Genomic DNA, 23,375 nt, shown 5'->3' with positions numbered 1-23,375 from the left:
TGTTTAACCGGGTGTCCCACTGCCCAGCCCCCCAGCTACCTCCAGTTTCGACAACCAACAAATGTCTCCAGACATGACCACTTGCTTTGAAAGTGCAGCTGGTTAGTAGAATTGTTTCAGTTGAGAAGTACTAAAGACATTCAAAATCAGGGCCAGGCAGTGGCACAACTGGTTAAATGCATACACGACAGTGCGCAAGGACACAGGTTCAAGTCCCTGGTCCTCACCTGCAGGGGGAAAGTTTCATGAGTGTGAAGCAGGATTGCAGGTGTCTGTCTCCCCCCCCCCCCAATTTTTCTGTTTCCAGTTTAAAAAAAAAAAAGACATTCAAAATCTAGTTAAAAAAAACAAAACCCTCAGTTGGTCGTATAAAAAGTACCAGAGGGAGTAGAAGAGGTAGCATATGGTTATGCAAAAAGACTTTCATGCTTGAGACTCCAAAAAGTACCAGAGGGTGAATTGATTTTTTTTTTCTCCTCTTTGGAACCTAAGTTACTGTTTTTAAGTCTGTGAATATCAGGGTAGACTTACTGATCTCTTTTGAGCTAAGAAATGTCCCCAGAACACCAGCTTCTACTAGGATCCCAGAAGTGACAATGGTGTTTAGTACAGTAGCCATCTATGAATTTTTCTACCACCATCAACTGAGAATCAAGAAGTGAGGGTGAATAGTTATGAGTATATGGTGGAAGGGAAGCATACATGATGGGACTGGAATGAAACGGGAAATGGGAACAAGAGCTTCTTAAACATTACACCTCCCTGCACTTGGCTCTCTGTCTTTAGTCTCAAGCCCTGTACACCAACATAATTTTAAAGCAAACTCCCATGTTAATGCTCAAGCCATTAATGATGGTGTTTTCAGAAGCCGAGTTGTCTCTCCTACTGCACAACGTAGTCCTGCTTTCCACCAACTACACTGGAACAAGACGCTGAGTGAACATGGAGTGGATGGCCTTGTCCTAAAGTCACACGGCACCGCAGCATGGGACCAAATAACACTTGTCAGTGAAGTCTGTGTGTACTGTTAGGTGTGTGGGAGGCAGAGAAGCAGGTGTCAGAGGCTTGTTGTGGAGGTTGGACCTGAAACCAACCCTCTCACCAGAGCTGGCTCCTTTGAGGTGTCATCCCAACTCCTTAAGAATTAGCCTGAGCTGGCAGCAACCTCTGTACTAAACTTCTCATGGTCATGTTTTAAGTTCAGGGCCCAGGGTGTGAATTTCTGCCCTGGTGAAATCCTCATTTGGTGAGTACTCGACCACTGCCATATTTGTGACAGCTATGTTTTTGGTAAAGACATTTCTGGATGAGTAGCACAGCACTCCTTAAACCAGAGCGCTTATATCCATCCATCCATGGCCTTCAGAGCTCCCTGTCCTTGGTGACATGACCAAAATAGGATTTTCTTTTTGTCCCCTCACTGGACTAAACCACTTCTTTCCTTTTCATATCCTTTGAACAGCTTAACTTATTTTTAAAGTGAATAACTTATGCTAACATCACAGAAAATGCAAGTGCTTTTGACCACTTCCCAGTATTTATAGCCTTCACCCGCCTGTTGTCTTAATGTCTGGGCTGTGATATAACCCTTGTGGATCTTTAACTCAGCTACCTCCACTGTGTTGCAGAGATCCAGCTGTAACTGACAGTGGCTGCCTTCTTTGAGCCATGGATCAAGTCTGTAAGGTTACAATAATGGCCCAGTCTGGGAGACCAGGAGAGATCTACTTCAGATAGTTAGGTTACTTTGTGTATGTGTACATCAATGACCTGTAGTAACTTATTTTAATGCATGAAGCACTGTTTTCAAATCCAAGTAAAAACTACTTAAAACTAGTTGGTGATGATTACTTATGCATACTCTGATTGTTTTGCTAAGGATCCATTTACAAGACTGACATGATGTAACCAATGGGGAGATAACTGGTTGGAACAGAACCTCTTACTGGCATGGAAGTTTGAAGGAATTGATCTGAAATTGATCCTCATGTTGGATTTTAAGATGGTATTTAGGAATAGGGAATGGCTTGAGTTTAAAATGGGGCCCATGAATAGGAACTTTAGGCTTAGCAGGACAAGGGCAGGATCAGGGTCTGCTTCAGCTGAACAAGTATACAAGATCAAGTCAAGTTCGTGATGATGCAAAGAATATGTTCTTTTATTCCTTTTTAAAAACATTTCTGTTAGTTAGGGCTGACAAAATAACTCACTTGGGTCATGTTGCTTCGCCATGTAAGTGACCCAGGTTCAAGGGCAGCCCCCACAGCATTGAGGGAGTTTTGGTGCTGTGGTGTCTCTCTTAACCTGTCTATCTTTCTGTATATTAAAAAATTTTTTATTTGTAACAATCCCTAATTCACCAGGTTTCATGTTACATACAGTTCTGGAGAAGAGTCCTTTTTCTAACAAGTAACTGAGTTCTGCCTGTTAAGATAAAGAATAACATATCATTCTTTTGAATATTTCTTTAGCATTACATTTAAATATTCTCTTTAAATACAGCATTATCACAATTTAAAGGACCTAAAAGGAAAAAAAAAGTTTTCAGAGAACCAGACAAGCTTTGGATTCACATTGAAAATACTACCTGTGTACAGTATGTAAGAAAGGAAATTGGAACAGTAAGTTTCAGTAATAAGTCATTTATCTAGATCCCAACTGAGTGGGACTGAAGCTGTCTGCTTCTATAATCAGAGGCCTACCTTTCCTAGCAGCCATGAGCTATAACTCTGTCCAGCTCAGATAGCACCAGAAATGAGATGGATGAGGTTATAGAAAAGGCCTTTTATTTTTACATGACAGTTAATGCTTGGGATCAGTATGAATCAAAATTGTAGTTTAATGAAGTGATGGAATTAAATTAAGAATCTAGCTTTTTTAAAAACAAGTATCTTAGGCATTGGCATTGAGGTTTTTTTTTTTTTTTTTTAATTCAAATATTTGTTTGATCCCAAAAGCTAATGTGTCTCTTGCTGACCAGGTAAAATCGGCTTCCTAGATTAATTTGGAGCCTTCCAGAAGGAATGTACAGAGCTGACCCTCCCAACACAAGACTCAGATTCATTTCTCCATATAGTCAAATTCCCATTTAAGCTTCTATCTTGTGTTTGAGGGTACCAGTCTATGATAGGGAACTGAACTGCAGACCAGTTCAGGACAGGTACTAAAGACTCAACTGTTTTATAAGGCTGCAGGGGAACAATCAGGCCATATATGCTCAATAAGAAGTCCCCTACAAATGTAAAACAAAGCAAAAGCAGAGAGGCAGATGGGTTAAAAGGCCTTTCAGGCTCCGTTTAGGTATTCTGGTGGTGAAACCCTGCTGTGCCATGCACAAAGACACCAAGGCCTTAGTATACTCGTCCCCAAAGGCTTAATGAGAACAGATAGGAGCAGTGAGCTCTTCACTCTCACGTCTTCATTTTATTTCCTGCTAATCAACAGTGCCAGGTGAAGTACTGTGTAAAGGAAGCTACAGAACAGTGTTTTGCTCCTTACTGCCTCCATTTCAAATCAGAAAGAAAATTTGCTTAAAAATAGACTAGAGTGGTGTAAGTTGGAACAGATCCTTGAATGTAAGTTAGATATAAGAGGAACAGGAACTGTACCTTCCCTGGTAGAAGAACTGAATTTGAGTTTCACTTTATGAACCTCAAAGGTTACAGTCAGAATTTGAAATCTTTGTAACCTGGGAAGTGTATTTAAGTATTGGTGACCTTCTAGTTTCTGTGTGTCACCAAGATGGCCCAATGAGCATCTGCAGTTATTGGGGGTGAACTGGAGTTGTATAAAAACTCAACTCCTATATACCCACCATGAGGGTAGACACAGAAAAAAGTAGAATAAAGACAAAAAGTAGTTGGTGGCCACAAATTGCCACATCCTACATTTCATTAAAGCTCCAATCTCCCAAAGAAGGGAAAAATACCAAACGAGGTGAGCAAGCATGGCACAAATAATGCAGCTTTCTAGACAGCAGCCTGTTCCTGCTGTCTCCTTTGGCCACAGTGCTTCATATATGCCTCCCTCGGGGGGTGTGAACCTCAGCTTTGAACTGCCTAACAGCTACTGTTGGACACATCTAGAAGAGCCAGGCTCTTTATATCACACCCTCAGTCAATCTAGCTCCTTCAGAGGAAAAAAGAAAATTAAAAAAAAGAAAAAGATATATAGACACATTTAACTATAGTACCTAAGAACAGGTGAAAGAAACAATTCAAGTTATAGACCAGGCATTCCCCAGTGTGGGGAACAGGTCAGAAAACACCAAACATGTCAAATATTAACTTATTTACCAAGAGGATTAGGGGAAGGCAGGTTAAAAAAATTTAAACCCTGGGGTTGCTGTATAGATAGAGACCATTCTACTCTCTCCTTCCTCGGGCCGAGCAGGTGATAGTTCCAATTTATTACTGTGATACATCAAAATGGGACATCAGAGTAACTGCTAAGAAAATGGATTTACAGCTCACCAGGTGATGAGGAGAGAAGGGGCTCTGCCATACTGTTCAGTAACCTGGTCCCTACATAAAGAATAGCTGCTTGGATTACCCAGCTTCTCCTGTGAGATCTAGTTCTTTGTTCCAGTGGCTCAATACTCCACACTATGTAGCCTCTTGTACCCCAGGTTTTTATCCTCAGATCAAGATGGAGCTGGTCTCCTTGGTTCTGTTTCTCTTTTTAAAAATACTTGTACAAACAATCCTGTCCCACCCATTCCCTACAGACCCCAATAAAATAAGATGGGAGCAGCCGGTACTTCTACAGTTTTGTTTTGAAATGGTATTAGATAAAACAAGGGAATAAATAGAGATGGGTAAAAGGCAGGATCAGCAGCCCCGTGTCACACTGCCAGAGGGAGTTCTAGGGAAGAATCTTCAGGGGGCTGGTCCTGTGAGGGTTTATCCACCACACAACCCTCTTCATTGTCCGCACGGAAGGGAACGTTTGAGGGGGGCCAAGAGGGGCGGAAGTCCTCATTCTCAGGTTCTTCGGGGTTACAATCTTCGGGTACTAGTGCTTCTAAAGTGGCTGATTTCCCCACTTCTGATTTACAGGGGGCAGCTGAGTCTGTGGGGCTACAAGCCACCAGTGAGGTAACTGGGAGAGAGAAGACACTGAGATCCTTCTCCTTAGGGAAAGAGGGTGGGACTTCTTCTGTGCTAGGCTCTCCTTTCACCCCCAAGACTGGCCTCTGCTCCACTTGGTAATACACCAGGGGTCCGCTGTTCAAGTAGGATGGGTTGTTCACTGTTGAAGCAGTTGGGTGGTCTGAGTTTTCAGCAAAACATAAGACAGAGGAACCTGGGGGCAGCTGAGCCTGGATGAGAATGGGAGCTGTGAGGCCCGGGCACAGCTCTTCAGGAACCGCGAGGGGCTCCTCCAGGATGCACACGCCCAGACTCTCAATGCTGGAGTCGAGGCTGGCACTGGAGCCGCTGGAGTCTTCCTCTGCCTTGAGCCGTTCCAGTTCCTCTGCACTCTGTAGATGCATCACTGCTGTCTCATTCTCAGCAATGAACTCCTGGAAGTCCTGTGTCTCAGAGCCCTGTGCTCCTCCAGTCAGGCTGCCACTGGCTGTGGGTGAGGGCTCCTCATCTGGGACTGGGGGACGGTTCACCTGCCGCTTGCTCTCCAGCTCCAGCTTCATGATGGTGTGGAGGTAATGAGTCCGGACCCGGATTGGATTGAATTCAATGCGTCCAGCCATGTTTCCACAGCCATCCCGGGAGCAGCCACATGGAAAAGACATGCGATCCACCTAGGAGAGGACAGGGAGGTGGAGGCAAGATGATTTAGCAGAAGAGCTAGGAGACAGTCCATTGGCAAACAGGCTGCTGGGACTTGAGGTCTTATAAGCAGCAACCAACTCAAAGCAAAACATACAGGGTAAGCCAAAGGGGAAGTAGACTGTAGTGATCAGAGTTTCAGTTCCAGTGTAGTCATTAATTAATAAGTATCGGCTCAAGAAGACTATTTTGCTTGAGCTTTGTTTTCTAAATGAAAAGTTGACAAAAGCCAAAGGGCCTTTTCAATTAAAAAGTCAGCAGATGTGGGCAGGAGGTAGCATAATGGTTATACAGAGGCTCGTGCCTGAGGCTCCAAGGTCCCAGGTTCAATCCCCTGCACAAGCCAGAGCTGAGCAGTGTTCTAGTGAAAGAGGAGAAGAGGAGGAAAAAATCCACAGATACCTGTGTGCTTCAGAGACTCTTAGTATCTCTCAGGTTTATTCAGCAAACAAAACACTGAGGCGCAAGCATTTTGTCTTCTACAATGACATGGGGAAGTGGGCTGGAAGATGCATTGAGTCCTGGTATTGGGTTGTTGGAAAAGACAAGTTTTTGCATAATAAACAGAAAAAAAGCGTTAGGACTTTTCCAACAACCCAATACATTCTGGGGGAATTCAGCGAAAATGCCTTATTTTGTGAAGGTGCTAAAATGAAGGTTCAAAGTCATGACCAGCTTTCCATTTGCTTCATTTTCTCTGATGGCTGACCAGTTTGGTTCCCAAGTAATTACCAAGAAAATTATTGCACAGACCAGGGATATCTGGAAAGGTGATACTTCTCTTTTAGAATCCCCAAATTGCAAACAAAACTAATATCAAATAAAAAATGTGTAAGTAAGCAAAAAGTATAGAAATATAAAAAGTAAAAATATAAAAGTATAGAAATATGCCACATCAGCTTATAGAAGTCTCCCTTGTGATCTTAGGAATAATCCTTAAGCATGTTCTTAAGTTTGTGTGTAACAGACTAATTCATTATGGGACTCCAATCTAAAAAGCAGTATTTGGCCAATTCACTACAGCTATTTTATTTTTAATTTTTATTTATAAGCTTGTGTGTGCGTGCGCGCGTGTGTGTGACTGGTAGTAGTTCACAAGATTATTAGATCAAAGTATAGTTACATAGTCTACAGTTTTTTTTTTTTAAAGAAACTTTATTGGGGTAAATAGCTATTTACAAGATATTGTCACATTCACTTATCTCCCAACAACTGACATCTTCCACTACCCTAGTGCCCCCCTGGGTCCCCAAATCCCCTTTTTTCTCTTCGTTTTTTAAAAAATTTATTTATTTATTTATTCCCTTTTGTTGCCCTTGTTGTTTTATTGTTGTAGTTCTTATTGTTGTTGTTACTGATGTCGTCATTTGTTGGACAGGACAGAGAGAAATGGAGAGAGGAGGGGAAGACAGAGAGGGGGAGAAAAAGACAGACACCTGCAGACCTGCTTCACCGCCTGTGAAGCGACTCCCCTGCAGGTGGGGAGCCGGGGTTCGAACCGGGATCCTTATGCCGGTCCTTGGGCTTTGCGCCACGTACACTTAACCCGCTGCGCCACCGCCCAGCTCCTTTTTTCTCTTCTATCAGCATTATTGCTGAGGCTCCATGCCTGCACCAATTCTATTGTTTTTGACAGTCATTTTTTCTTTTGACAGAGGGTGAGAGACACCTGCAGTACTGCTCTACTGCTTATGAAGCTTCTCCCCTGGGTGCTCAGTATGGTAACTCGTGTGCTCTACAGGGTGAGCCATCACCTGATCCCTTCCAATCCTCTTTTTAACTCCCTCACACCTCCCCTTTTAGGGTCCTTGGATCTGCTGCAAAAGAATAACTAGTTCCAACCTGTAATAATAAAAAGTTGGTTGGGATAAATTCAACCTTAATTCACATCCTTAATATACAACATTACAGATAACATTCATTCTTGGGGAGGATACTGCTAGTTTCAGCTGAGATGTGTCTTTGAAACTCCTTTGTCAGAAGGCCAGCTAAGGAGTGAGGCTTCTGTTTCAGATCACTATGGGTTAAGCTCTGCTAGGTCAGGTCTGACCCTGAATTATAAGGTCACAGAACTATGGGGCCGGTAGTGGCACACTTGTTTAAGTACACGTGTTACCATGCACAAGGACCCACGTTCATGCCCCCAGTCCTCACCTGCTGTAAGAAAACTTCACAAGTAGTGAAGCAGTGCTGCAGGCGTCTCTCTGACACACACACACACACACTCTCTCTCTCTCTCTCTCAATCCCTCTCTATCCTCCTTCCCTCTCAATTTCTCTCTGTGCTATCAAATTAAATAAAGCTGAAAAAAAAAATCTTTAAAAAGAACTACTCTGGGAGTCGAGCAGTTAGCGCAGTGGGTTAAGTGCAGGTGACACAAAGCGCAAGGACCGTTGGAAGGATCCCGGTTCGAGTCCCAGCTCCCCACCTATAGGGGAGTCCCTTCACAGGCAGTGAAGCAGGTCTGTAGGTGCCTATCTTTCTCTCTCCCTCTCTGTCTTCCCCTCCTCTCTCCATTTCTCTATCCTATCTAACAACAACGATGACATCAATAACAACAGCAATAATAACTACAATAACAATAAAAAGACAAGGGCAACAAAAGGGAAAATAAATAATTAAAAAAAATTATTTAAAAAAACCTACTCTATTATATCATTGGAGTAGAGATACTATTACCTCATGAATGCTTCCTTTTATCTCAAGGAATCAGTTAATATTTAAGGATAGCTATTTCTAAATGTTAAAATTACTAACCCCTGTTCTTCCACTTGCTGATAGCTATTTGTACTTCTGAAGTATGAAGCATAAAAGATATCTCCAAGGCCTAAGACTTCTATCAAGCTTGTTTTCTTTCTTGGAGGAGGGCTGTGGAACTGGAAAATGTTTGCAACCATGGGAAATCCAGCTATATATGGCAGCCTCCCATGTGAGACCCATACCATGCCCTCTGACCCGAGTGCCATTTCAGACTAATGTGAACCGACCTGGCATTTAATCCCAGCCTGGCTGCAGGCACAGGCTTCTGGGTCACAATATAGTCGACAGTCACAACCACACTCTTCCCGTGACAGGCGGATGGCTCGGAGCTCCTGCTTCTCTTCCGCATCGATGCGGTGGACCCCAGAAGCCCTCAACAGGGCTCGACGCCGTTTTGTGGGCAGAGGTTGCAGGAAAAAGTAATCATCCACCTCCACATTTTCCACATCAATATCTTCATCTGAAACATCATCCAGCGTAAGGCCGTCGGCCTCCACAGACTCCACAGTCCCATTTTTGGTCAGCTGTTGAGAGATAGGAGAAAAGGTTAGCCTCAAGAACATGCTGGCATGAGCAGCTGGAGCACAGGGTCCAAGTGAACTTTATGCAGTGATGGAGATATCTGTGCTGTCTGACATGGTGACCACTGGGCTAAGTGACCACTAAGCACTATCAGTGTGGCCAGTGCAAGTGAGAAATGGAATTTTCAAATTTTCCCTAAATTTTATTTATTTACTAATTATTTGACAGGACAGAGAGATACCGGAGGGAGGAGGGGAGACAGAGAAGGAGAACAAAAGAGCAGCACTGCTTCATTTGTGAAGGTGCCCCTTACAGGTGGGGACTAGGGGCTTGAAGCCAGGTCCTTGCAGATTGTAATATGTGTGCTCAACCAGGTGTGCCACCATCTGGTCCCAGGAATCTTCAATTTTATTTAACACTAATTAAGTAAAAATAGCCACATGTGACTAGTAACTACCATGTTGTATAGTTCAAGTCAAGGGTGAATCCAGAGGAGGAAGACAGGAAGTCTTATTCCCATTTATCACTACCCTGTCATCACAAGAGACACCATCTTTTCCAATCAGTTACTTTAAACCAATTAAATCTCCCCTACTCCCACAAATAAATCCTCCATTGCTAGACTTGTATCCCTTAACATCTAATCCGCCTTCTGACACAGGAAGAGGGTATACCACTGGCTGGGTGGTCAGTCCAAGGATGTATATAACCGTGCAAAACACCCTTCTTCAATTTGCAGTCCAAAGGACCTAAAACTACCTTCTTGGAAAAAGAAGTTCAAGGCTACCAAGAACCTGAATCCTCACAGTGTGAACAACTACCTGGATATCTACAGGAGAACATCCTTTTGTTGACAGAAAAAGAAAAATCAGCTAGCTGATAACAGTTATTATAGGAAGCCCCCACGTCCAAGTCAGTCCAGAAGAAATGTTTTCCTCCTTTTCTCTTTTTCAGTCCTTTATCTGAGTTCAAAGAGAAGATGTGAGGTGGGGGCCCAGTGGTGGTACACCAGGTTAAGTGCACATAGTACAAAGTGCAAGGACCTGCGCAAGAATCCCAGTTCAAGCCCCCAGCTCCCCAAGCAGTGAAGCAAGTGCTATTCTCTCCCCCTCTCTATCTTCCTCCTCTCAATCTCAAATTTCTGTTTTACTAATAAAACAGATAAACAAAACAAAACAAAAAACCCGGAGGCAAAAAAGAAAAGAAACAAAGTTGTAAGGCACAGTGACATATATAATAGTGAGCATTCCACATGCAAGAGAAAACTAGGTTCTCTACCTAAGAGGGATGGAGAGCCAGGAGAAGAATTCATAGTGGAAGGACAGCTTGAAACAATCTGTGGCTAAATGAGTTTTTGATAACTCACTAGAGAATTCAAGGTAAGAAAATGAAGCCTCAATTCCCAATGCTGTGGAAGGTACTAGCAAGATGAACGGCAGCCTACCGGAGGCTTTGGCTTATTTCATCAGACAGCCGCAGAGAGGTGCTGGTAAAGGAACAACTCCTGGGAGACATGTGATGCAACAGAACCGGGTAATAGGCTACACCTGGGTTTGATTGTTTGTTTAGAGTGATGGAGAGGAAAAATGAGCAGGGAAATAGTGATGCTTCTAGGGGGTTTCCTATAGGGTCAGTTGTTTCTGTGTTAGGAAAGCTTGCTACAGAGACAGGGAGGAGGTAGGCGTGGAGGAGTAGGGACTTCCCAGAGCCCTGAGGACTGCTTCTGTATTTCACCAGGGCCCCCCTCCTCCTCATCACCCTCCCTCCTGCTATCTTCACAAAGGAAAGAGATGAGAGATGCAACAGAAAGAAACTTATATAAACATTAAATAGGAATTTATTGTCATGACAGAGGCGGCATTTCAAATCAGCAAGAAAAGTTTTCTAGGTAGCGGGACAACTGGATATATTTGATTAAAAATAACTAAACCAATAAGATAGGTGAGGGAGGCAGCATAACGGTTATGCAAAGAGAGTCTCTATGCCTGAGGCTCCAAGGTCTCAGGTTCAGGTTCAATCCCTCACACCACCTTAAGCCAGAGCTGAGCAGAGTTCTGGTTAAAAAATTAAATAAATAAAATGGGAAGTTGGGCAGTAGCGCAGCGGGTTAAACACAGGTGGCGCAAAGTGCAAGGATTGGCGTAAGGATCCCAGTTTGAGATCTGCAGGAGTTGCTTCACAAGCGCCCCACCTGCAGAGGAGCCACTTCACAAGCAGTGAAGCAGGTCTGTAGGTCTCTGACTTTCTCTTCCTCTCTGTCTTCCCTATCTCTCTCCATTTCTCTCTGTCCCATCCAACAACAATAATAACTGCAATAAAACAACAAGGGCAACAAAAGGGAATAAATATTTTTTAAAAATCTTTAGAAAAAATAAAAGTAAATAATAATAATAAACAATATAAAAAATAAGGTTAGAGTCCCATTTCCTACCATGAATAATAATAATTTCACATGGATAAAAGAAAGGTAAAACTAAAGTATTAGCAGAATCACTGGTACCTAAAGCCCAGAGTTTGCTGGCACAGGCAGGCTACAAAGGGTGGGGGGCTAGATGGTGGGGGGCGCCTGGGAGGGGAGATGACACACAGGACACAGTGATATCCTATTTTGACAAGTCATTACTAAATTCCATATTTAGGAGAGAAGTTTCTTCTAGGGAAAGGGAAGAAAGTCTTCATTACAGATGAGAACAGTTGTTTGTTTGCTCAGCTGTTGCTATAGCAGCAGGAAGGTGATAGGGTCAGTGATGGAATTCCTTGGAAGAAAGGGAAGCCTGAGCATCATTCTAGCTGGAAAAACAGGTGTCAGGCTTAGAAGCAGGCTGAGGGAAGTAGATGTAGATCTTTCAGTGGGAGAAAGGAATGAAGACCCAGTTAGTCGATAGCCTTTGTCACCAGCTCTCTGACCCCACCCTATCCTGTTGTCTCATTAGAGTTTTACCCACAACCCTGGAAATAATGCAACCACCTGTTCTACTATGGCTCAACAGGCTTTGGGGCCTAAAGAAGCTTGGTCTGGTCTAAAGTATTTTTCTTCAAATTAGGAGTCAGGAATGCTGGGGAAATATTTTATACACTGGTGGAAACTATGGATGCAGAGGACTAGACAGTATCAACATGGAAATTTATCAGTAGCTCTAAGGAGCCATTTGAAATGGATCTTCTTCCAGCCCTGCTCTCCTCCAAAACATAAACAGCTTGAGCTGCCTCAGACAGCAGGCCCAGTACTACACAAGTCAAAACAACTGTCTAGGGAGCTATGCAGTAGAGTACACATCTTAAATGTGTACGGTCCTGGGTTTGATCCTTGACACAACGTATAAACAGAATACAAATGAAACAAATCTCTTGCTCCTTCCCATTACAAAGACAGACTGTTATATATATCTAGAAGACTTATCACCCATAGGTGATGGGGGGCCATAGAACAGTAGGATCTTGTCAAAGAATATAAAAGGCCTCAAATTTACTCTGTGCACCAAGGCAATTGTTACTTGACAAGAAATTGAAACATTTTCTTTGGTTCCAAGGGCAACAGACTTTTGGTACTCATACATAAAAAAAAAAAAAAAAAAAAAAAAGTGTCGAGGGGACTCTTTTGCTTTCTCTGTAGACTCCACCAGGAACAACAGGAAGGGTGTCTTGGACTAATTATAAGGATTTAAAAATGCCCATATGCAAGGGGCACAGTGGAAAAAAAAAACACAATGGACCTAGATGGTTCCCCACTTTATCTTGGCACATGGAAACTAACAGACTAGGGCCTGGGTGCTGGCGCACCTGGTTAAGCACACATATTACAATGCACAAGGACCCAGGTTCGAGCCTCTGTTCCCCCACATGCAGGGGGAAAGCTTTGCAAGTGGTGATGCAGGGCTGCAGGTGTCTATCTCCTCCTTCCCTCTCAGTTTCTGGCTGTCTTTATCCAATAAGTAAATATAATACATTTTTAAAAAATTAAAAAGAAAAACGAACAGACTCCAGATCCCTTAGGTACCTTCATCTTCTTGGCATGGAGTTTCTCCTCCTTCAGATGCTCACGAAGAATTTCCCGATGGTTCACCTCCTGCTCTTGAGCAAACTCACAGAGTGTGTAACTTCGTACAGAGTTATGGCGCTGGGCCATGCCCAGAGAACTCCCACCCTGGCTGGGCACACTGGTGAAACCCTGGCGTCGAGCAAAGTAGTAAACCGTCACTTGGTCAAAACGTACATTCTTCCTCCGCAGTTGCTTCTGCCGTTTCAAGATGGATGTGGCTGAGAAGGAAGCACAAAGTAGTCTGATTAACCCACAGAGGCCTAATTGGGGACCTCATTTTTCCTCAATCATCTGGGCTACCAGCTTTTCTCCAAAGGTGCACCCTGCAACTGAATAGCTCCCTAATTTTCAAATCATATATGCACAGTTCAAAGGGATCTTCAACATTGATACATTTCACTGTTTACAGACTAACTTCATTTACACAAATGACCACAAAGTCTACTGGGAAGGGGACATCAGTTGGAAAGAGGATCTCTAGGTAATTTTTTTTCAAGATATGATAATTTCCATATTTTCACTTTCAATATATCAGCTACTAATCATAAGAAACTAAGTTTAATTAAAATAGGACCAGGGAGATAGCATGCCTGAGACTCTGAGATCATAGGTTCAATCCCCAACACTACCATAAGCTAGAGCTAAACAGTGTGCTGATTTAAGAAAATAACAGGGGTGGCTAGTGGTGCACCTGGTTGAGCACACAAGTTAGAGTGCACAAGGACCCAGGTTCAAGCCCCTAGTACCGCTTGCAGGGCGAAAGCTTCTCAAGTAGTGAAGCAGTGCTGCAGGTGTCTCTCTCCCACTTTATCTCCTCCTTTCCCTCTTGATTTCTGTCTCTATCCAGTAAGTAAGTAAGTAAGCAAATAGTTTTAAAAATAGGGGGGTGGGGGGTGGTAGCACACCAGGTTATGCACACATAGTGCGAAGCACAAGGACAGGTGCAAGGATCCCAGTCTGAGCTCCCGACTGCCCACCTGAAGGGTGGTCGCATCACGGGTGGTGGTCTGCAGGTGTTTTTCTCTTCTCTCTATCTTCCCCTTCTCTCTCAATTTCTGTCTTATACACTAACAAAAATGGGAAAAAATGGCCACCAGGAGCAGTGGATTTGTAGTGCAGGCATCAAGCCTCGGCGATAACCCCCGAGGCAAAAAAAAAGGGGGGGGATGCTGATTGATAGTGCACCCAGTTAAACACATTAACTATGTAAAAGGACCCGGGTTCGAGCCCCTGCTCCCCACCTGCAGGGGGGATGCTTCACAAGTGGTGAAGCAGATCTGCAGGTGCCTATCTTTCTCTCCCTGTCTATGTCTACCCCTTCCCTCTCATTTTCTCTCTGTCCTATATAGTAAAAATTATTAAAAAGGAAAAAAAAAAAAAGGCTGCCTGGAGCAATGGGTTCATAGTGCTAACACTGAACCTCAGTGATAACAACAACAAAAAAAAAGAAGCATGATTTAATATTCAGCTCCTCACACTAACAAGTGCTCCATTGTCCTAAACGGCTGCCATATTTGATGGTACAGATATAGAACACTTTTTCACATAACAGAAAGTTCTATAAAACTGATTTATACTGGCTCCCCACCTGCAGGGGAATCACTTCACAAGCGATGAAGCAGGTCTGCAGGTGTCTATCTTTCTCTCCCCTTCTCTGTGTTCCCCTCCTCTCTCCATTTCTCTCTGTCCTAGCCAATGACATCAATAACAACAACAATAATAGCTACAACAATAAAACAACAAGGGCAACAAAAGGGAATAAAGGAAATAAATAAAATAAAAAAAAACCTGATTTATAGTAGGGCATGACAACTTTCTTCTATAAAGGGCCAGAAGATAATTACTTTAAGTTTTTTTTTTTATTCTTTATTTATTGGATAGAAACAGCCAGAAATTGAGAGGGAAGGGGATGATAGAGAGGGAAAGAGACAGACACCTGCAGCCCTGCCTCACCACTTGTGAAGCTTTCCCCCTGCAGGTGGGGACTGGGGGCTCGAACCTACGTACTTGTGCATTGTAACGTGTGCGCTCAGCTAGGTGCGCCACCACCCGGCCCTTAATTACTTTAAGTTTGACAACCCACAGGTCTCTGTTGCAACTATCCACTTCTTCTATTGTGGTATGAAAAAATAATAAACAGTGGGGGAGGGGCACAGGTGTTGGCACACCTGGTTAAGCACACACACTACAGTGTGCAAGGTCCTAGGTTCAAAGCCCCTGGTCCCTACCTGCAGGAGGAAAGCTTCACAAGTGGTAAAGCAGGACTGCAGGTGTCTTTCTGTCTCTCTTCCTCTCTATCTTCCCCTCCTCTCTCAATTTCTCTGTCTCTACCCAATAATAAATAAAATAAATAAAAAACTAGTGGGTATGGCCACATCTAATAAAACTTTAGCCCACAGGTGGCCCCTGATCCACAGTTTTAGAAGTCATGTCCGGGGGCTGGGACGTATCTCAGAGGTATAACACCTCCCTTATGTGAGTGAGTCCTGTGTGTACTCAGGCCTCTTTGTCATATATCTTGTTTAAAAAATGATTTTCTTATTTATAATTATGAGGGGGGAGGAGAGAACACCAGAGCATTACTCTGGCATATGTGGTAAAAAACCTAGGACTTTAAACTTGCAAATCTTCTGCCCTATCACAGCACCACTTTCTGAGCCACACAGAATTAAAATATAAACTGTTAACATAAAATGAAAAGAACTGGATCAAGTAGATGGTTTAGTAGTAAAACTCGGTGAATCCAATTTCAAGCAAACTATTAAGAAAAGAGGGAGTAGGGCAGTAGCACAGCAGGTTAAGCGCCCATGGCGCAAAGTGCAAGGGCTGGCGTAAGGATCCCAGTTCGTGCCTCCGGCTCCCTACCTGCAGGAGGTCACTTTGCAAGTGGTGGAGCAGGTCTGCAGGTGTCTATCTTTCTCTTCTCCTCTCTGTCTTCCCCTCCTCTCTCCATTTCTCTCTGTCCTGTCCAACAACAACAATAGCTATGACAACAGTAACAACTACAACAAGCAAAACAAGGGCAACAAAATGGGAAAAAAAGCCTCCAGGAGCAGTGGATTCATAATGCAGACACTGAGCCCCAGCAATAACCCTGGAGGCAAAAAGAAAGAAAGAAAGAAAGAAAGAAAGAAAGAAAGAAAGAAAGAAAGAAAGAAAGGGGCTGGGGAGATAGCATAATGATTATGCAAAAGACTCTTCTACCTGTGGCTCTGAGGTCCCAGGTTCAGTCAAACCCTAGCACCACCATAAGCTAGAGCTGAGCTTTGGTGTATCTGTCTTTCTGTCTCTCTCATTAAAAAACAAAAGAAGAGAAGCTGTTTCCAAGAACTAATTGAGCAAAACAATTAAGATATCTGGAGCTGCCCAGTTGTCCAGGCAGTAAGCATTTAAGTCCTGCAAGAGTTAAAATTTCATGGAATTCTGTTACTCTGGTAGGGAATGGTAGAATCCTGAACTACACTTTCTGCAATTTAATCCAATCCATTCTGGGAACCCACAAACCACAGCGCCAGTAAAATTAGCTAGAATAAATCATCAACAAGGTCCTTCAAAGAACAAGGTTGAATGAAGAGCAAGGTAATTACAATGAAGGGCAAATCTCCAGACTGAATAGAAGCTATCTCAAATGCTGCTGTGGGGGAATGTGGGTACAGGAGAGGAGAGAGCAGCATACTCACGCGTGAAGCTGGCGGTTGTAGGAGGGTTGAGGCTGTCACAACTGTCAGCACTGTCACTGCTGGAGATCTCATCATCAGAGTTGGAGACTGATGAGCCCACATCCACATCATCAAACTTCCTCTTGAGACCGGAGCTCGTGAATGCATCCATTGGTTTCAAAGGGGTTTCCTTGGGGATCCCAGCACGTTGGCCCCAATGCCCCTGCTCACCACCAGCTAGCCAGGTGCATTAGGTTCTGCCCAGGGGAAAAGAGGAGTCAGCGCTCCTGTCCTTAGACAGACCCCTCCTTGACCCCACCCCCACCCCCAATAGCTTTTCAATTGAAGCAAGCAAGCACCTGAGCTAACAGTAACGTCTGGCCTCTCAAGACAAGGCCATTTCTCAACTTATTCCAGCCAACATTCTCCTACTTTTGTTTCCCTTCAGACCTTCATTCCCAACCACTCTCAGAATAATGAGATGAACTGCAGCAGCACCTTTCCCAGTGGAGTGAAGGCCTCTGGTTCCCTGCCAGCTGGGCTCTAGGCTTCATTAGCCCAGGGAAAACAGTAGCTGCTCTTCTGATCACCCGGGTGAGCTCTCTAAGGGGCCAGTATGGGGAGTGGGGATCAAAGGCAGAAGTAGGCCTGTGCCTAAACCTAGACAAGATACAATTATTGCTCCTATAAAAATTGAGCCTGGTGACAGACAGACAGAGTTTTCAGGTTCAAAACCTGTACTTCCCAGAAGATGGTCATTCACTTCGGTAAAAAAAAAAAAAAAATTGAGCCTGGAATTTCCCAAAGTGTGGGCATTAAATAAACTAGTTCCGTGGATATTAATAGCTTTTACATGGAAATAGGACTGCTGCTGTGTCAAAACAGTTTAGAAAACTACTTAACTGGAGAACCTCTCAAAGGGGTTTTAATATGCTAACAGGCGAAAGATGGGAGAAAACAGAGAATGCAGTGTTTCACACCCCTAATTTTGGAATTCTTTAGTTTTCAGTTATCTTTGGGGCAAATGATCCTTAGAACACTTTGGAAAATACTGTACTGGGCTCTCAATTTCAAAGTACACTGGCAGTCAGGGAAGTGCTTTATCCAGATCTTCACAAGTATAATGTGTCTCTGCAGGCTCCTAAAAAGGTCAACTTTGGTTCTAAAGAAGAGACTGAAGATTAGAATCTGCACTGGCTTCAAAACCCAGAATCTTTCCCAATCTCATACTGCTGCATAAAATACAGCTAAGCTGGTCGAGCACCATCCTCTGTGCAAGGAAAACAGTGTTAGAGTCTCTGCACTTTAGAAAGGGAGCAAGGGGGAGTCGGGCGGTAGCGCAGCGGGTTAAGCGCACGTGGCGCAAAGCGCTAATGGACCAGCGTAAGGATCTGGGTTCAAGCCCCTGGCTCCCCACCTGCAGGGCAGTTGCTTCACAGGCGGTGAAGCAGGTCTACAGGTGTCTGTCTTTCTCTCCCCTTCTGTCTCTATCTTCCCCTCCTCTTTCCATTTCTCTCTGTCCTATCCAACAACGACATCAATAATAACTACAACAATAAAACAACAAGGGCAACAAAAGGGAATAAATAAATAAAATATTAAAAAAAGAGAGAAAAGTTAAAAAAAAAAAAAAAGAGCAAGGAGAAAACAAGTAGCAAAAGAAGTGACAAGTGACTCTGGTTTCATCAGTGTACAGCAGGCAGTATTTTCAACATGGTGTCATACCACCAAGGAGTCTGAGATAGTCCATTTCCTAGGTAGGGATCTTAGTCTCTTGTCTTCGATCTTAAGTGGTCTGTTTGGCAGAAATGCTGTCAGAGTCAGTCACATGTGATGATGGGAAGCTTCCCCTGCTTTGCCTCAGCAATGTGAGAGTCTCCCCCAGACTATGATCTCACTAGTTGCTAATTATGCAGCAGGAATAACAGCACTGCCCAGAAGACAGGGCTGCATTACTGCAGAGCAGCTCCCCAGAATATACTGGGGTGGGGGGGGAGGGTGTCGAGATGGCTGCTACAGAGCTATTTTTCAAGAGTGTGTCACTGAGAAGTGAGCTGCCTGCTCTTGGATCAGCTCTACATCATCAACCAGATTGATTAAGCTCTTTAGAGATGATATTTCCTAATCTATCCAAATCTCATCAAAACTGCATTCAAGTCACAAGATGGACCTAAACAGTCCCAGCCACTGCAGTTCTCAGACAAGTATATTCCTGAAATATACTTGGCCATGGGGATGGGGGGGGGGGGAGTAATCTAGCTAAGAATTGTAATTAAATTTTAAGATGAGCCCTAAGTATCAATTCTGTCCTCCAGGTGACTGATCTTTTACCATCAGCAGTTACATTCCTAGGATGTGATAAGAATGGAGAGTTAGAGCAACAAAAATGAAGAAAATGGCCTCCAGGAGCAGTGGATTCGTAGTGCAGGCACTGAGCACCAGCAATAACCCTGGAGGCAAAAAACCCAAAAAACGAATGAAGAGTTAAGGACTTTTTATGGGTCAAGATTTCAGCTGGAGTGTCTGGGTGCTGATGTACTGGCAGAGCGCACGTTACCATGTGTGAGGACCCAAGTTCAAGCCCCATCTGCAGGGGGGAACCTTCATGATTGTGGAGCAGAGCTGCAGGTGTCTCTCCTTCTGTCTCATCCCTATTTTAAAAAGGAAAGCAAGTGGCCACCCAGAGTGGTGGAGTGATTGTGCCAGCACTGAGCCCCAGATAACCCTGGTGGAGGGAGGGAGAGAAAAAAATATTTCAGTTGGGTTTAAAAAATACCTACTTGATGGCAGTTGGGCGGTAGTGCAGTGGGTTAAGTGCACATGGCACAAAGTGCAAGGACGGGCGTGAGGATCCCGGTTCAAGCCCCCGGCTCCCTACCTGCAGGGGAGTCGCTTCATAGGTGGTGAAGCAGGTCTGCAGGTGTTGGTCTTTCTCTCCCCTGTCTTCCCCTCCTCTCCCCATTTCTCTCTGTCCTATCCAACAACAGCCGCAACAACAACAACAATAATAATAACCACAGCGATGATGGAACAACAAAGGCAACAAAAGGGGAAGAAATGGTCTCCAGGAGCAGGTACCGAGCTCTGGCAATAAGCCTGGAGGCAAAAAAAAAACCCACCAACAACCTACTTGGGGGCCAGGCAGTGACATACCTAGCTGAGCAAACACATCAGGATGTGCGAAGACCTGCAGGGGGGAGGCTTTACTAGTGGTGAAGCAGTGCTGAAGAGCTCTCTCTTCCTATTTCCCCCTTGCCTCTTGATCTCTCTCTGTCTCTATCAAATAAATAATTTTTTAAAAAATACCTACTAACAAATTCTCATTCTATCTTATTATTGGAAACCTCCGAAGCTGAGAAATAATGCTGACCTCTAAATGTAATTTCTCCTCTCTATTTAAAACTCTCATCGACCACGTGAAAAATAAAGCTGAACTGAAAACCTGCTCCCTCAGAAAGGACTTAAGTCCAGCTTGAGTTTTAACTGAGATTCAGGGAAGTGGCTTCAATTGGAAGCAAATGTGCACTCCTGTTCTTTCCTCGGCTGTCCCTCTACTCCTGGGAGTATGGTGTTCCCTTCAAATATTTCCCTTTAAGCCCTGCATGAGGTTGGGTTTGATCCAAAAATCATCCTTGTTAAAATTCCCCACTGTCTTAACCCAGTTGCCCTCAGGGGGAGTATCAGATCTCTTCAAGCAACTTTTTGTGCACTCTGGTGCAGCAAGGATTATAGGCTTCTTGTTCCATTCTCTTTTGCCCACCCCCCTCCACCCCCTTCTTTTTTCTTTGCCTGTTTCCAATCTATTTCTGGAATAATGATTTCTGGGCAATCATAGGAGGGAGGTGAGAAAGAAAGAAAACCTAGGAAAAAGTAAAACCTAGTTGAAAAATATTCTCCTTAAAATGCCTGAGAACAATCTGAACAATCTATGGCTAAATGATTGTAAATAAAGTGCTCATTTGACTTAGCTCCCCTCACCCTACCCAGGGTCTGTTAGCATCTATTTTGAGGTTAACTCTAAAAAAAAAACAAGCACTCAGACTGGGGAGATAGTGAATCAGACTTGAGGCCTCAGTACTAGAAGAACCTAGTGAATTCAGTCTCTGCTACAACCATAAGCCAGAACTCAGTAATACTCTTATGTCATTAAAATAAACTATCTTTTTTTTAAAAAAAGACACTGGTTCTAGAGCTGGCAAAATAGTTCACCTGAGGGAGTGCCTGTTTTGTCATGTATATAATTCAAGTTTGAGCCCAGCCCCCATCACACCAAATTTTGGTGCTGGTGTCTTTCCCTCCCTCTTTCCTTGTCTATCTAGCTGGAAAAGTCAGCCAGAGGGCCCAGCAATGACCCCCCCCCCCAAAAAAAAAGCATTGCTTCGGTCCTGACAATCAATATAAATTTAAATTCATTCCACTTTGCTTCTCCAACTCTGACATAAAATTGACTCGCTAGATAAAGATGTTCTCTAGGCAAAAAAAAAAAAAAGAATAAAAATTTTCCTGTTCACTTTCACAGCAGCCTAAAGAGATGTTTTTTATTTCAATAGCTACAACCAGCTTATGTTCTACACTTTTCATTTCATCAAATCTATCTCCTTCCAAACCACAATTAGAAACGAACAGAGCACAGGACTTACTCAGAAATCAAACATTTCTACCTCTCCAAACTACAGACTGGTAAAGAAAGGATCAAAGCCAGCGTTCAAGGTAAGAATTTATAAGCCATGCCCAAACCTTAAAACTTTACAGAAATGGCAAAAGGGTAGGTCTGGAAATGCAAGTTATAAGTGACAGTTAACTGTCAAAATAGCCAACTCAAACAACAAAATGTTTTGGGAGAAAGTAATACAAACCTCCATAAAAGCTTTTCTGTATCAGTAAAATGAAAGGTCGGTTGATACTTCCTGGCTACATGACTTATGGTCCTTTTTCAAGTATTTCTAGCCGAGCATTTCCCAAAGGTATATATAAAATAATTCAGATCCACAGTATGTAGAAGTTATTAGGCAAAAACCAAATAAAATAGATCTAGAACATGTGTGTATTTTAGTACTAGATCTAAGCTTCCTCAGGCCTATGAGAATTCCTCTAACAACTCAAAAAAAGCAAACAAAAAACCCTAGCAGATATGAGACTAGCAAAAGGGATTGCCCAGAAAAAAAAAAAAAAAAAAATGATTGCAGAACATTTTTTAAAAGTTCAGGTAATTTCTTTCTTAAACAAGCCCAAAATAGTAAAATAGTACACATCTCAGAGGAAAGCTTCCCCATTAGAGAGGAACCCAACCTTCTGCTAAAGGTCGGGATCAAAATTGCTAGTAAAATCAGAGAGGGGCCATCTGTAGCTGGGTTACAGGAAAACTTGCCGCTAAGTGTCCTTGAGATGAATAGGATCAAGAACTTATAAAGTGCTCAGGTTTAAAGTCCTTTCTAAACCAGGTATTTAAAGGAAGCCCACCACCCATCCATTGACATAAGGTTAGAACTCCGCTTTCCATGTCTCAACTACCACGATCTCTATGGGAGCACTGGAACTCGATGCTGCAGGAGTCATGTATGAACTCAAGAATATCCAGTCATTCACAATTCGGACACACATCACGTCCTCCTGGCTTTGCAAAATGGAAAGTCAGTAAAACAAGCAAGGAAAATCTGAATCAACGTTGGATTTACCTTGAACTGAAAACTGCAGGACAAGGGGACACTGTGTCTCTTGGGGATAACTTCTAACATTTCATACTGAAGAATGGTTTGTTTGTCACCCCTTAAAAGGAGGAATCATGACCATGGCACTAAAGGGGATAGATGGCAATCCGCTGCGTGTTTGGGCCTGTGAAGAAAGATCAAGCTAGCAACCGGGGCAAAGGATGCTTTCGTTTTCCCACACAACGCCGGAAAGATGGGAGACCTCAGGAGCCTGGGCTGAAAGGCCATGTCAAGTCGCCAGTCCCCCAGTGGCCTCCCCCGCTGAACCCCGAGTTCCCGTGCCGGTGCCCACCAGGCTGCCGCTAACCTTCCCGCTCATTCCAGGCGTCCGCAGCCCCAGCCCAGCCTGCCTCATCCCTTCCTGCTGCTCCTCACAAATTCCCAGCCACTCCTCCCACATTTTCCTCGACCCCCCTCCCCTTCCTCCACTTCCCTCCATCCTGCATCATCCCCACTCCATTCCGAACTCAGCCCTCATCCGCGATCCTGCCGGCTTCCCAGCAGCCCGTCTCCCTCGAGCTGCCCCCGGCCCGGGCCCGCGTCCTCCGTGCCCCCCGCTCCCACGCCTCCGCCGCCGCCGAGCCTTCCCCTCGGCGCCCGGGCTCCCCGCCCCCCGGCCGCTCCCTCACTGCTGACCCCTCCATCCGCGCCGCTCCGGGCTCCGGGCTCCGGGCGGACCGCTCCTCCGCAGCCTCCTGAGGGCCGAGCCCGGGAAAGGACGAGGAGGCACCCACCGCCCCGCACCCCCAGGCCCATTACCGGCCCCGCCGCAGCTGCCTCCTCCCGTGATGGTCTCTGCCGCCCCCACTGCCGCCGCCCTAGCCCGGGTGGGGAGGAGGGAGGAGCGTCCCGGCCCCGCGGCGACCGTCGAGGAGTTGCAGGGCAGCAGGGCAAAGAG

The 23,375-nt window shown here is 44.3% G+C and overlaps 2 protein-coding genes across 6 annotated transcripts in view; one reads left to right on the top strand and one right to left on the bottom strand.

Moving 5' to 3' along the window:
- The window catches only part of LETMD1 (LETM1 domain containing 1), a 17,257-nt gene extending 13,410 nt beyond the window's left edge, over positions 1–3,847 (top strand). For all 5 annotated transcript variants that reach the window (XM_060195342.1, XM_060195343.1, XM_060195341.1 and 2 more), the window contains one exon: positions 866–3,847. In XM_060195342.1, coding sequence (XP_060051325.1) covers positions 866–936 — 71 coding nt within the window. In that variant the 3' untranslated portion in view covers positions 937–3,847. The remainder of the gene's footprint in view (positions 1–865) is intronic.
- On the bottom strand, positions 2,135–23,375 carry CSRNP2 (cysteine and serine rich nuclear protein 2). Its single transcript, XM_016194598.2, has 6 exons — positions 23,237–23,375; positions 22,445–22,601; positions 16,791–17,026; positions 13,069–13,328; positions 8,777–9,073; positions 2,135–5,761 (listed from the first exon to the last, which is right to left on the bottom strand). Exons 3-6 carry the CDS (start codon positions 16,939–16,941, stop codon positions 4,844–4,846), a joined length of 1,626 nt encoding a protein of 541 aa, XP_016050084.1. The 5' UTR covers positions 16,942–17,026; positions 22,445–22,601; positions 23,237–23,375; the 3' UTR covers positions 2,135–4,843.

The sequence above is a fragment of the Erinaceus europaeus genome, chromosome 7, assembly GCF_950295315.1.
Source record: "Erinaceus europaeus chromosome 7, mEriEur2.1, whole genome shotgun sequence".
Lineage (NCBI taxonomy): Eukaryota > Metazoa > Chordata > Mammalia > Eulipotyphla > Erinaceidae > Erinaceus > Erinaceus europaeus.
This window is presented reverse-complemented; position numbering and strand designations above follow the sequence as displayed.